Source organism: Eretmochelys imbricata, chromosome 5 (genome assembly GCF_965152235.1).
Source record: "Eretmochelys imbricata isolate rEreImb1 chromosome 5, rEreImb1.hap1, whole genome shotgun sequence".
Lineage (NCBI taxonomy): Eukaryota > Metazoa > Chordata > Testudines > Cheloniidae > Eretmochelys > Eretmochelys imbricata.
This window is the reverse complement of record NC_135576.1, coordinates 4,630,327-4,643,911: the sequence shown is the minus strand read 5'-3', so window position 1 is coordinate 4,643,911 and position 13,585 is coordinate 4,630,327. Positions and strand designations below refer to the sequence as shown.

General features: G+C 47.8%; 1 protein-coding gene across 1 annotated transcript in view; it reads left to right on the top strand.

Annotated features, from left to right (window-relative positions):
* DNAI1 (dynein axonemal intermediate chain 1) overlaps nucleotides 1-13,585 on the top strand; it is a 244,280-nt gene that overhangs the window by 113,915 nt on the left and 116,780 nt on the right. Inside the window, exons 17-18 of the mRNA XM_077816997.1 lie at nucleotides 7,593-7,741; nucleotides 8,596-8,695. Coding sequence (XP_077673123.1) covers nucleotides 7,593-7,741; nucleotides 8,596-8,695 — 249 coding nt within the window. The remainder of the gene's footprint in view (nucleotides 1-7,592; nucleotides 7,742-8,595; nucleotides 8,696-13,585) is intronic.

The following is a 13,585-nucleotide window of genomic DNA, read 5'->3' as shown; positions in this document are numbered from 1 at the left end:
CCCCTAACTGTCCACGTGTGTAGGGAGAAATTGAAGAGTTCTGTGTCAGGCCAAGGTGTTTAGTGCAAGCTGCAATGCTGCTAGCTAACAATTCAAACAACCTCTCTGAATTCGTTTTCCTTCTCCGTATTCTACAGCAATGTCTTGTAACCCTATGGCCAGCTGTTTTATTACAATATTCCTTTACTGGTGTTAACAGATTCTTTGTTTTACCATCACAACTTAATAATAGTTCTAACTTCCTGAGAACACACCTATCATAAGCTAAATAGGAGAAAAACTTACTAAGCAAATCTGGGACAACAGTCTGGAAGATGAAACAGATTCTGCACATTCTTGGTTTGGGTCTAATCATCCTTTTCCTCGTCTTCAAAACTTTCACGCTGAAGGTCAGACTTCACATTTTTCAGTAGTGTTTGATTCTGAAATGTGTAATAAGCAGCCTCAGCGAATAGGAGAGTGAGGGGAAATATTTGCCGACTTCTTTCAGTTCCAGACAGCTTAGAAGTTCTTTGTAACTTCAGTAGGTAACAATTTCAGACAAAAATCTCATTTGTTTTTCAAATTGGAAATAAGGCACACATTTTTAACATTGAGGGTGATTTACGATAGGAACAAAAATTCACAGAAGTGATGCAAGTTACTGGGCTCAATACAGGCTCAGATACAAGTTACTGGGCTCAATTCAGGGGTAGCTGGGTGAAATTTAACAGCCTGTGATATACAGCAGGTAAGACTAGATGATTTAATGGCCTCTTCTGACCTTAAACTCGATGCAGCTCTGGAAATGATTCCTTACCTGACCCCACACCCCATTTATATCTGAACTTTCAAGATACCAAGCACCATAACTCCCTTGGAATCAGTGGGAGCTGAGAGCGTACAGTGCCTTGCACAGTCAGGCCATGTTTCCTACCCTTGCAAGGAGAGTGGGTCTTTTCCGTCTCTAAGTTCTATGAGCCTGTCATCTTAGTTAAGAGTAACACTGGCAAGCATTGTAATGAATGTCCGACAGAAGCAGCCAGGTCAGAGGGGGCAGACATACCACACACTAGAGCACGGAGGTAGGTGCTTATTTTCTGCAGAAGTCTGGCAGGGTTCTGCCCTGCCCCGGCCTGTTTTGCCTGCCCGTTGGAGAGAGAGTTTTTCCACTTGGCCTCAGCCAGGCATGTGTGGAGAAGGGTCTCTGAGAGGGAAGGAGAATGGGCTCTTCCTCCCTCTACTCCTGGCCCAGGGAGCAGTGGAGGCAGAGCCTGCTAGAGCCAGCCTGGCTGAGATGCCAGGAGAGCCTGGGGAATGAGCTGCTCCATCTCTGCCTGACCTCTGCACTCTGTGATGGCCAGGGCCAGTGCTACAAGACTGCTTGGTTTCTTGTTTACAAGGACTGGAAGGAGCCTGCCAGGGGTGTGGGCATGGATTCCTTCCAACAACCCAAATCTGAGGGAAACAGGAGTTTCTTAAAGAGGCAGGTTTATAATTAGAGGCTGAAGCCTTAATGAGACAGCCTTTTCTTTGGGCATTTTGCCTTTCTCATATGAGCCTGATGCTGCAGGCCTAGACCAGTCTTGCATACCCCATCAAACAACCTGGTAGGCCAAGACACCACTGACTCCCAAAACCGCCTCCCAAAGCAATGACTATGTTGTTCCTTTGATCAAAACTGTATCAGCTTCTGTCTAGACAGAATCTCCAAAAATATTCCCCTGAATATTAATTTTCCATGGGATTCAGACAGCCCTGGGTCAAGACTCTTGTTGATTAAAAGTCTGAGACATTAAGGGTCTTTCAAATCAATAACATGTGGTGAGAGTTGAATAAAGTAACTTCCCTCACCTTTCATAGAATCATAGAATATCGGTGTTGGAAGGGACCTCACGAGGTCATCTAGTCCAACCCCCTGCTCAAAGCAGGACCAATCCCCAACTAAATCATCCCAGCCAGGGCTTTGTCAAGCCTGACCTTAAAAATATCTAAGGAAGGAGATTCCACCACCTCCCTAGGTAACCCATTCCAGTGTTTCACCACCCTCCAAGTGAAAAAGTTTTTCCTAATATCCAACCTGAACCTCCCCCTTTCAAATTATCCAGGTCTTATTTGTCTCTTCACAGCAGAGTAACTTTCAAAAACAAACCAAATACAAATCCCCCTTATGACTGAATGTAAAAAAGCATGAAGCATTGATACTGCATGTACCATTAAAGCAAATTCCAGCAATATAACAATATGCAGAACTAGCAGCTCAGTGACAGAGTATCTGTACACCATCATATTCGCAAACTCCGGATGACACTGACTGATAAATTGAGGTAACCCAATGATGATCATTCTCCTGAATTTAGGAATATCTCTCTGGGGCAGGTGCTGTGTTTTTGGGTGGCCAACGTCTAACACAATGGGACCTCAGTCAGGGTTTGAGCCTTAGGAGCTACTGCAATACGAATATTTAATAAGAATTAATCTTGTCCCTTTTCCGATATATGAAGATGCTGGAAGTGCAGAAAAGTTTGAGTATCCAAACGGTGAATGTGACTTTGTAAGAAACTGAGTTAAGCCTTGTAATTTTGATTAATTGGAGTCTTTGGAGTGCAAGAATTAAATTCCCATAACACTTTAGCAAGCCTCCTGTTCTAATCTGAATGCATTCAGCATTTGTTATGGTAGTGATGTGCATTATGAGCCTTATTGGTGGCATACTGGGCCATATTTGCAAACATGGGATCCTAAATTGAACCTACAAAATATGCACACTTGTTACAAATACTGTCATAAATATAAAGGGAAGGGTAAACCCCTTTAAAATCCCTCCTGGCCAGAGGAAAACTCCTCTCACCTGTAAAGGGTTAAGAAGCTAAAGGTAACCTCGCTGGCACCTGACCAAAATGACCAATGAGGAGACAAGATACTTTCAAAAGCTGGGAGGAGGGAGAGAAACAAAGGGTCTGTATGTCTGTATATATGCTGTTTTTGCTGGGGATAGACCAGGAATGGAGTCTTAGAACTTTTAGTAAGTAATCTAGCTAGGTATGTGTTAGATTATGATTTCTTTAAATGGCTGAGAAAAGAATTGTGCTGAATAGAATAACTATTTCTGTCTGTGTATCTTTTTTGTAACTTAAGGTTTTGCCTAGAGGGATTCTCTATGTTTTGAATCTAATTACCTTGTAAGGTATCTACCATCCTGATTTTACAGAGGGGATTTCTTTACTTCTATTTACTCCTATTTCTATTAAAAGTCTTCTTGTAAGAAAACTGAATGCTTTTTCATTGTTCTCAGATCCAAGGGTTTGGGTCTGTGGTCACCTATGCAAAGTGATGAGGCTTTTTATCCAACATTTCCCAGGAAAGGGGGGGTGCAAGTGTTGGGAGGATTGTTCATTGTTCTTAAGATCCAAGGGTCTGGGTTTGTAGTCACCTAGGCAAATTGGTGAGGCTTTTTACCAAACCTTGTCCAGGAAGTGGGGTGCAAGGTTTTGGGAAGTATTTGGGGGGAAAGACATTTCCAAACAGCTCTTCCCCAGTAACCAGTATTTGTTTGGTGATGGTAGCGGCCAATCCAAGGACAAAGGGTGGAATATTTTGTACCTTGGGGAAGTTTTGACCTAAGCTGGTAAAGATAAGCTTAGGAGGTTTTCATGCAGGTCCCCACATCTGTACCCTAGCGTTCAGAGTGGGGAGGAACCTTGACAAATACAGTTAAGTGTTTTGCACATGCAGACAAGAATGATGATGATTTTAGTTTCCATAGAAAGATCTCAGATGTTAATGAAATAAGCCTTCCTGTGTGTGTGTGTGTACTATTATCCCAATTTTCAGATGAGGAAACTGGTACTCAGAAGTCCGTTGAGTGACTATTCCAAGGATCTCACAGAAAGACCGAGGCAGTGTTGGGAGTGGAACCTAGTCCAGTGTGCTAAGCGATGCTGCGCTTTACCACATGCAGTTGGAGGCTTAGTGTGTGCAACACTTGGGCGAATGTTGCTTGCACAATGGCACATACACTTGCAAATTGGGGTTACAATGGCTGTTATCATAACTGAAGGTTCTAAATAAATTCAGCAATAGTCAATAGATGAAACATTGCATGGATTTAGTTACACTTCCTCATGAAAACAAATATATTTGCAGCTTTGCATCAGCGGAACAGAAATGGCCCCTGGCCCCTCTTTTTGAATGTCAACTGTAGCTGGTGTAATTCCAGTGGGCATTAGTTGTTTCGACAAGATGACGGCATATGAACGAATCTTTGGCCTGGGTTGTAACTTCAGGCACCCCTGGGTACTAGGCAGAGCTCAGGGCTGAACGGCTCAGGGCCCACTGAGGGAGCGCGTGCAGCAGCTGTGTCACAGCGGCTTCGGAAAGGTGCAGTGTGTGCTCACCAGCACTGGTTCTGAGACGCCAGCAGGGTGGAGGAGGGCTGGCCATTCTTACTGGCCATCTTCCTTGCAGCCACGTCATGCTGTTAGCCATGCTAGCTAGTGCTTGGGAGAGTGCTAGACTTGTCCTGTGTCCAGCTCCTGCACTGGTGCAATAGGGAGGAGGCACCCAGCAGCCTTTCGTTCACCCAGTGCAGGGGCTGGCAGAATTTGGCCCTTTGTCTCAGAGTATGTGGAAATGATCAGACAGTGGGCCCATTAACTTTGAAAGCCATAGGCGCTGACTCCGTGGGTGCCCCGAGGCTGGAGCACTCATGGAAAAAAAAAAAGGGGGGTGCTCAGCACTCATCAGCCACAGCTGTTTGGTGGCGCCCCCGATTAGCCGATTGGAGGTGCCGCCAAACAGCTGTTTGATGGCTGGGGGAGGGGCTTGGGGGAGAGCGGAGAGCAGCAAGTGAGCAGGGGCCTCAGGGAGGAGTGGAGCAGGGCCTTGGGGGAAGAGGGTGGAGCAAGGGCAGTGATTTGTGGGAGGGGGCAGAGCAGGGGCAGGATGAGGCAGAGCGAGGGCGGGGCCTTGGGGAGGGGATGGAGTGGAGGTGGGGCATCGGGGCAGAGGCGGGGTGGAGTACCCCTGGGGGGAAAAAAAAATCTCAGTGCCTATATTGGAAGCCAAAGCTCTGCCTGTCTGTTTAGGGGCTTGTCTACACTTGAAATGCTACAGCAACACAGCGGCTCCACTGTAGTGTTTCAGTGTAGACATTACCTACACTGATGTGAGGGGTTCTCCCATCACAGTAGGTAATCCACCTCTTTTGTCAACCTACTGCTGCCTACACTGGGGGTGAGGTCGGCTTAACTCCACCGCCCAAGGGGTGTGGGTTTTCACACCCCTGAGCAACATAGTGAAGCCGACAATTTTCTAGTGTAGACTAGGCCTAGAAAAGTAGCAGCATAGAACTTCTGTGCTTTGCAGCCTGTCGTTCACAAGATAACTGCTGACCTGGAGTTGTTTGGCATTTATGGTCCATCTAACCGTGAAGTAGGATAGCTGATGAGAATGCCTGTGGGTAAACAGCCTCCCACGCAGACATCACTCAACTTGTGTTCAAAGGCTCTACCATGCCTGTCCTCAACGAGGACCTTGCCAGCAGGAACTGGCTGGCTGTCTCACTCATTCTTGCAGTGTCTAGCTTGTGTACATGCCAACATTGTACAATAGGTCTGCACGTTGCATTACAACCATGCGGGTACCTGTGGATTCTCTGGCTGCTGATGCCCATGGTGGGTACAAGGGCTTTGGGGGAAAATGTCCGGATGTGAAGCTCTGCCATGTGAAATGTGGTTGGGAGGGACCATCCAACCAGTGGTTTCTTGCAATGCTTTTTGTTTCGTGCAGACAGGCCCAAAGATCGACCACCTCTGAGGAAGGGCTGTTTGTGAAGGACTTTCTTTTTGCTTTAAGTGATTCTTCTTCTTTACGACCCTCATATATTGGAGCCTTTGAACCGGTGCCCACAGCAGCAGTCACTGAAAGCTAAAGTCCACCTCTGCCAGTGGCTCTGCTTTACCTGGGGTGGTGATATCATATTGCCACCGCAGACCTCAGGGTGATCCCTTCATGTACTAAGCAGCTGGCAGTTCTATGTAATAATTCATCATTTTGTGCTTTTGGCATTAGAGATCTAGTCACTGAGTCAGTGGTATGTGAATGTGTGTCAGCTCAAGGCGGCTAGAGCAATTTGCAAATGTGTCCTCGCTGGTCCTACCATAGCGTTAAGGAGCTGGTGCTCTTGTTCAAATGATTCCTCCCTGTTTTAGCTTTTCGAATCCATGGACGTTTGGAAAGACAGCTTCTTTCTCCCGTGATGTCCAGACCTATCCCTAGCAGTAAAAGGATAACTAATTAGCAATACATCACATTTCTATAGCAGTTTACAAACTGTACCTAATCTATCCTCCATAATCCCCTGCAAGGTGGGGCAGGGTGATTGTTCCTGTGGGTTTAGAGCCAACATCTTCAAACTTGTGGCCTTAAAGTTTACGCTAAATCCATGTTTTGGCAACAAAATCACCTCCGCTGATCTTAGAGGTGCTAACTGCCAACAGCTGCCATTGACCTAACTGCAGGCACCTGTGTTGGAATATTTAGGCTTATTAAGTACTTCCCCCAAGACCACCCAGTGTACACAGCACAGCAGGGACTAAGACTGGTTCTTCAAACTTCCAGTCCAGGGCTTGATCCTCCGGTTTAATAAATGATGAACCTGTCACTTCCTGACCATAATAAAATGGGGAGCTGCCACACTCTGTTTCAGTGCACATTGATGGGGCAGGGAAGGGTTTCTGTATGAGTCAGTAGGAGCAAAGTGGATACCAAAGTGTCGTGCCAGCCAGGAATGCCCCAAAGCACAGGAGAGTCTGAGTGCTGATCAATGGCAGGCTTGCTAGACCCAGACGTTTACAAATCAGAGGACAAGCCATAAGCTTTATTTCACCCAGAACTACTCCCAAACCCTGTTCCCAAGGCAAGCAAGCCCATCTCGCCATGTGCGTTATGGCACCATAGCTTACCTTACCTGATCACTCTTCTTACATGTGTATGGTAACACCCATTGTTTCATGTTCTCTGTGTATATAAATCTCCCCACTGTATTTTCGACTGCATGCATCTGATGAAGTGAGCTGTAGCTCATGAAAGCTTATGCTCTAATAAATTGGTTAGTCTCTAAGGTGCCACAAGTCCTCCTGTTCTTTTTGCGGATACAGACTAACACGGCTGCTACTCTGAAACCATAGCTCCTGTCACTAAAAGAGCCGGGATTGGATGGTTATGACCCTGCTCTCACACGCACACTCAGATAATAACACTGACTTGGATGGATTTGTCGCAGTGTATCCAGCAAGGCAGAAATTTCAAGTCTGAGCTAAAATGCGTGGCTGCTCAAACCACCTTTTAAAAATACCAGCGTATTCCCATTCAGGTTAACTTCGCTGACGGAGCTAGACTCTTGGTAGAGAGTTGGAAATTGTGACACTCAGAAGGGCTCAGTATTCCATGCCAAAGGAGAGAAACATGTTTTAAATGACGCTTAGATCTGGTAGAAAAGGTCACAACCCCTGCCTCTCTAGAGAAGCTGCTCGGGGGTGCCTCCAGGGTGGAGAACCACCCTTCCAGAGCAGCCAAATGATTCTTATTGCCAATCCCTGGTTCCTTTGCAGTGTTCAAAATCCTATTCAAGCCAGTTTCTGGACATCTTTGATGCTCACCACATGGCTGTTGACGCAGTGAGCTGGAATCCCTACCACATGAAAGTCTTCATTTCCTGCAGCTCTGACTGGACTGTCAAGATCTGGGACCACACCATAAAGTAAGTCTTGCTGTGTCCTGGCCTTGGCAGCTGGAAAGTGTGATTTATGCTCTCACAATATAAACATGCAGCGTGCAGCTAGCTTTGTCTGCCAAAATCTATGGCTACAGTTTTACCATTAAGTGGATTTATTGCTTATTATTCTCTCTTACCCTCCTCGTTTGCTTTTTCCTGAGCGTAGCAGTTCCTTCAGTAATAAGAGCAGGTACAGCCCTGGATTGCTGCCTGTATAAGTGTATCTAGGACTAGGGTGAGATGCCCTGCAGTCCATGATTTAAAAACTTTAACAGAGCTACACCAGGTACCAGCCCACTGGCTTGGATCCAGGCCACACAGGTCAAAACAGGGCACTGCAGTTCAAGGTGGCTGCCCTGATGTTTCAAAGCCCTGCATGGCATTGGACCCGGCTACCTGAGAGATCCGCTCTCCCTCTGCAACCAGGACCTCTCATCACAGCTGTGTCCCACCTGAGGAATGATACTGTTAGCCAATCTTCATGGGAGCCAAACAGAGACTAGCAAACTCGCTATAGGCAGAGATGACTGACCACTAATCTCACCTCGTTCAAACATTCACTCAAACTTTCCCATAATAGCTCCTTCATTCTCTCAAACAGAAAATCCCCTAACCCTACTTCTTGGCAGCACGGGAGAGAGAAGGAGGGCACTGTCAGCTGTGAACTCCTGCGGGGTTGTCATCTGTGACAATCCAGTGCAACATGGATGAGGGCTCAGCTGCTCTGACCAGCACAGGTTGCCTGGGGTATAGCATCAGAGTGTTTCATCTTGAAAGTCTTCTTCAGGAGTGACATGTAATTGGACAAGATCTTCTTCACCCTGGGCCTTTCTTTCCAGGACCCCGATGTTCATCTTTGACCTGAATTCTGCTGTGGGGGACGTTGCCTGGGCCCCTTACTCCTCCACTATCTTTGCTGCAGTCACCACGGACGGGAAGGTAAGAGGCTTTAGTTTAACTGGGAGGGGATTAAGGAATCTAATGTCCTGGACAGAGACGTGGCAGCTCAGCTGACAGCAACTGGCCGGCTGCTGGTGGGGTGAGCTGGGCGGCTTCCTTTGGGATTCTGAGGAGTCAGAATCTGGCCTGTGAGTTAGTCTGGGGGCTGGGGGCCTGGTATGGAAGGGGGCTGTGTCCAGGGAGAGGAGGAACATTTTGGTGAATATTGGCCCTGTGCAGCCTTAATCTGTCCCTTCCCACCCCCTACTCCATAGCACACTGGTGTCTTAAAGCAACAGTGCTGTAGAAGGCGGGGGCAGCGACACTTTCCATCCTTTCCCAAGCACCTCAACTCCCTTTCCATAGCACGCTCACTCGGGCCAGAAATCTTTAGCAGACATCCAAGGTTTCTGCACAGCAGTGCAAACTCCTTAGCTGGTCTTAAATGGAAGCCAAGAGCCCTTTGGGGACATTAAGGATCAGCTGCATAACTCGATGTGGCCACGCCAAACTCATTGGGATAAAACCGGCATGTGAGTGTCTCTCCCTGTATACAACGTATACGGACTGACATGGACAGGTGGGGAGTTCTCTCGCCATTGCGTGGCATTCCTAGCCCTCTCTGTTGGGTATTCAGTGGATGTGCAAGATCAGCATGGTGTATACTTAGGGGACCAAACCCAGCCCCGGGCGTAAGCAATCGCAGCTCTATTGAAGCCAAGGACATTACGCCCTCTTAATCCAGGGATGAATGGAGTCCTTTGAGCACTGGGGATAATGCAGAGCATGGTAAACCAGAGGAGTGAGCAGACTGCTTTCTTGTACACTGTCCTCTCAGTTACTTTTCCTGCTTTCTCTTACAGCCACTGGGCATGTAATTCACTCACTTTGAATCCTACTGAACGCCACATTGATACAAGTACACTGCCTCTTATATCCTCTTCCTGACCAATTTCTAACCACCTCACACCTAGTTCTGTTCCCACTGAATTGAGCCCAGTGGCTTCCATGGGAGCCGCACTTACTTACACTAGATCTGAAACTGGCTCATTAACTAATCCTCACAGCAGTCCTGTGGGTAGATGCTATTATGCCCATTCTACAGATGGGAAAACCTCATACAGCTGTCATCAGATCATTATTGATCAGAGCTTCCAGGACACAGGGAAGCAATACAGTAAAGTTAACAACAACAAAAATCAATTATAGTCACGTGCCCAGAGCTGGCCAGTGCAGCTTTGCTATAATGAAATGGTATGAAATTAGTATTTTTCCACATCCTGCTCAGGAGTGGATGTCTCCAAGAATAATGACTTGATAACAAAGTACTTAGAACAATCCTAATGTTGAGTTGATGGGAGATATATTTTTGCCCCAACCATCCATCTAGTCTCTTGTACAGTTAATTCAGTCCTGGCAGACTGCCTGCAACACTTAGCTAGCCATCATTCATTAGTGCTTCTATATTACTTTAAGACCCCATTGCTTTAAAGCTGTGGGCCAGATTCTCTGCTGGTGTCAGTTGGCAGAGTACTATAGAAAGTCAGTTGGGCTCCATCAGATTGCACCAGCAGAGAACTTGGCTCTATGATTTCTCGGCTGCTATCATCAAGTCGGCATTAGCAGTGATTTCATTGCAATTTAACCTTTCAATTGTAGAAGAAAAATCAATATCACTGATATATTGGTGAAGCCTAGAAGCCCTGCCACTGTACCAGCTGAGGCTGAGGACTTAGTACATCTCACAGGCTAGGCAATGTCAAATATAGTCCATACTGAAGCAGCTGCCAAGGAAAACCCAAGATGCTGTTGCCTTCAGGAAATGGTGCTGTTACTAAAGACCCCCTGGCCTTTTCCCCGAGAGGTGTGTGAGCCCCAGAGGCCTGGCCGCACTCCAATCTGGGTACCTACTTCAGCCTGAATGCTGGCACAAACTGAATACACAGTGGATGCCTGTGAGGACAAAGCAGCTCTGTTTTGCCACGTGACCTTTAGCGACGAGATGTAGATGTCTCCGGATGACTGAAGCTGAGTGACAGAGATACGCCAAGGGCAGTGTTCTAATAGGAAGAGAGTGCAACACCAGATCGTGGCTCCCTTCAGCTTCTTGTTCATGCTATCTCCAGAGGGGTTAATCCTCACAGATTGCGTCAGATTCTCTGTCAGAGCCCTACCAGTTGGCCAGTTGTTCCTTATATTTAGCTACATGTTGGTGCCACAAGATCTTTCCATCAAACTTTCCCCTGCTGCCTGCTCATCCCCTGACCTGATGGATTCATTTCCCAGCTCTCTGCAAATGTGACGATTTGAGTTATGCTGCTCAACTTCATGGCCGCGGGCTCGTTCCTGCCAGCACTTAGTCACCCAGACCATCCCACTGCAGTCAGTCAACTACTCATGCGATGGAGGTCTGCGGCATCAGGTTCCCAGGCAGGCAGGGCACAAACTACTGTCAGCTTTGTATCACTGCAATAAGCAATTTGAAAAACCCTGATCTCTGGAGCCTGCAGCTCTTGGGCACTGCAGTCTGCAGATTGTCCTCGTCTGAAACGGAATAAATGGCCAAGTGATTCGATCACAGATAGAAATTGTCTGTGGGGGAATAACACAGACTGGGTCGAGGTGGCTGGGTCACAGGCCAAGATGCTGTGGTACAAGCATAGGTAATGCTACGTTAACTCAAGCCACCCCTCTGCAGAGCTCTTCCCCAACCAGTTACCTTCCCAGTGTAGGCCACCGTTCCAGCCCCCTCCCCCACCTATCACTTACTTCCTCTGTGTGGATCCCTGCCCCAGAAGTCAGGCACCTATAGTCAGCCACCTGCTTCTCCACTGCCCTCAGACACCTACTTTAAATGCTGACCTGATCCTTGGTGACGCACGGTGCTGGTGGTAGGTGGAGGAGGAACCAGCCATCCCAGCAGCCTTCTCTATGAGGGGGAAGGAGAGGCCTTTCAGGTTAAGAGACTTGTGCCAGGGTGCAGGGTCCCCAGTATACAAGGGGTTAACTCCAGTTCCCTTTCCCCAGCCCAGGCACAGATGTTAGGGGATAGGCAATGAGCAGGAAGGGGGAGAATGCCTAGGGCCTGGCTCTCTACCAGCCTCAGGGAGAGGACTTGCAGCGGCCCAATCTCCAGGCAGCCTAGGACTCTGAGCACAGCTGAGCCACGGTAGGGCTGCTTGATTGACCACTCCACCTGACAGGCCAAGGAAGTCAGCAGTGACTGACCTCAGACTGCTCAATGCACATGCCTGCAGCTTCATTCCCAGCCTTCTTGCCCTGCTCCAGTCTGCTCCAGCCCCGCTTGGTTCCTGACTCTTGACCCTGGGTCTGAATCCTGCTTCTGGCTCTCACTCCTTGGGCATAGATACTGGCTTCTTGGCTCCCGCTCTGACCAGTAGGCCTGACTGCTCACACCCTGATTTGTGACAATTGAGACTCTGGGTTGATCCATAGCCTCTTACTCTCTTAGCTTGTCTTACCCTGTGTGGTTTGTGTCTGTTCAGAATCTCCTGCTGGAGTGACCTCCCTGCTTGCTGCTGGGGTTGGATTGAGCTCAGTCAGCCAGCCAGCCAGCTTAAACCTACATTCATACCTAGTCTGTACAGACCATTTATTAGAGAAGCCGGATGCTCTTATTCCCCCCAGCACGCTGGGCCAGTCTTCCGCTGACACAGTACTGTATTTTGAAACATGCACTGGGCAAAAATTACAGCAGACACTTGGGGGATCCTTCTGTACCCGATGTAGAATGGGATTGTTATGTTATATTAGCAAATTTTGAGGTATTGTATTAGCATATAACATTGGTAGTAGATCACTGTACCATGATCCTGTATGGAAGCAAATAGTTACATTTGCAAATTATTAGTGTTAATATTTATTATCATCAAGCAAGTGCTGGGTTGAGAGCCTGGCTGCCACATCCACCAACGCTTCACTACCGGGGCACGGGGACAGCCACTCTCAGCTTTTGGGGCAACATGCCTCACATGCTGCTTGCCCATCCACTGTGAGCTGTCTTGGCCCGCAGTGTTAGGATGGCTTTGGGAACATACGGACATCCACAGCCTCTCCACACACATCTCTTCCCTGATACCCCATCCTCTTCCCTCCCCTGCCCCCCCCCCCCCGATACCTCACTTGGTTCCCAACTGCCAAGAGCAGGATTTTGCTCTGAGGAAATGGTCTGTTCATGCCATGTGTACAGACTCCATCCCCAGCCAAATGATAGCCAGCTCTGAGCCTAACGCTGCAGTCTGTCCAACTGGCGCTTGTGGTTCTCAGCTGCATCTCAAACTCTCAGCTTTGACCAGCTAATCAGGAAATTATTTGCCTCCCTTATTAGCCAGGGCTGGTCTTGGTTTTGTGAGCCTCTAGTAGATTTCTGTAATCCAGGTAGCACATCTGAGGGTTGGATTGGCAGCTAGGGGGCCAGGGGTACATCTGGCTGGAGGAGCTAGTGATGAAGGAGACATAGGAGATTGCAGGCAGGTGGGGGCAAGGGTACAATCATGTGTCATTTCAAAGGGAATTTCAAAGGATTTCAAAGGGAAGGTGCAGCACTTAGGGACCAGCATAAAGGCAGGAACGTAATTAATCTTACAAGGTGTATGTAGGTCGTGGCTGTGGGTAGGGGAGGCAATGGGTGCCTGCAGTGAAGGGGATCTAACAGAGTGACACCCCCAAAAGTGCAGCCACGTTTGTGGGGCTGGGTATCTTTACTGCTTAGGTTGCAATCCAGCTTTGACTATTGCTGATATAAGTTAGCTTTACCATAGCTCATTAATTACTGAATGGTCCAGGGCCCATTGCAAAATCCAATTACAGGGGCTTATTGCTTTATTGCAGTTCAAGGTAGTGATCTACACAGAGACCAGGCTCTGCCTC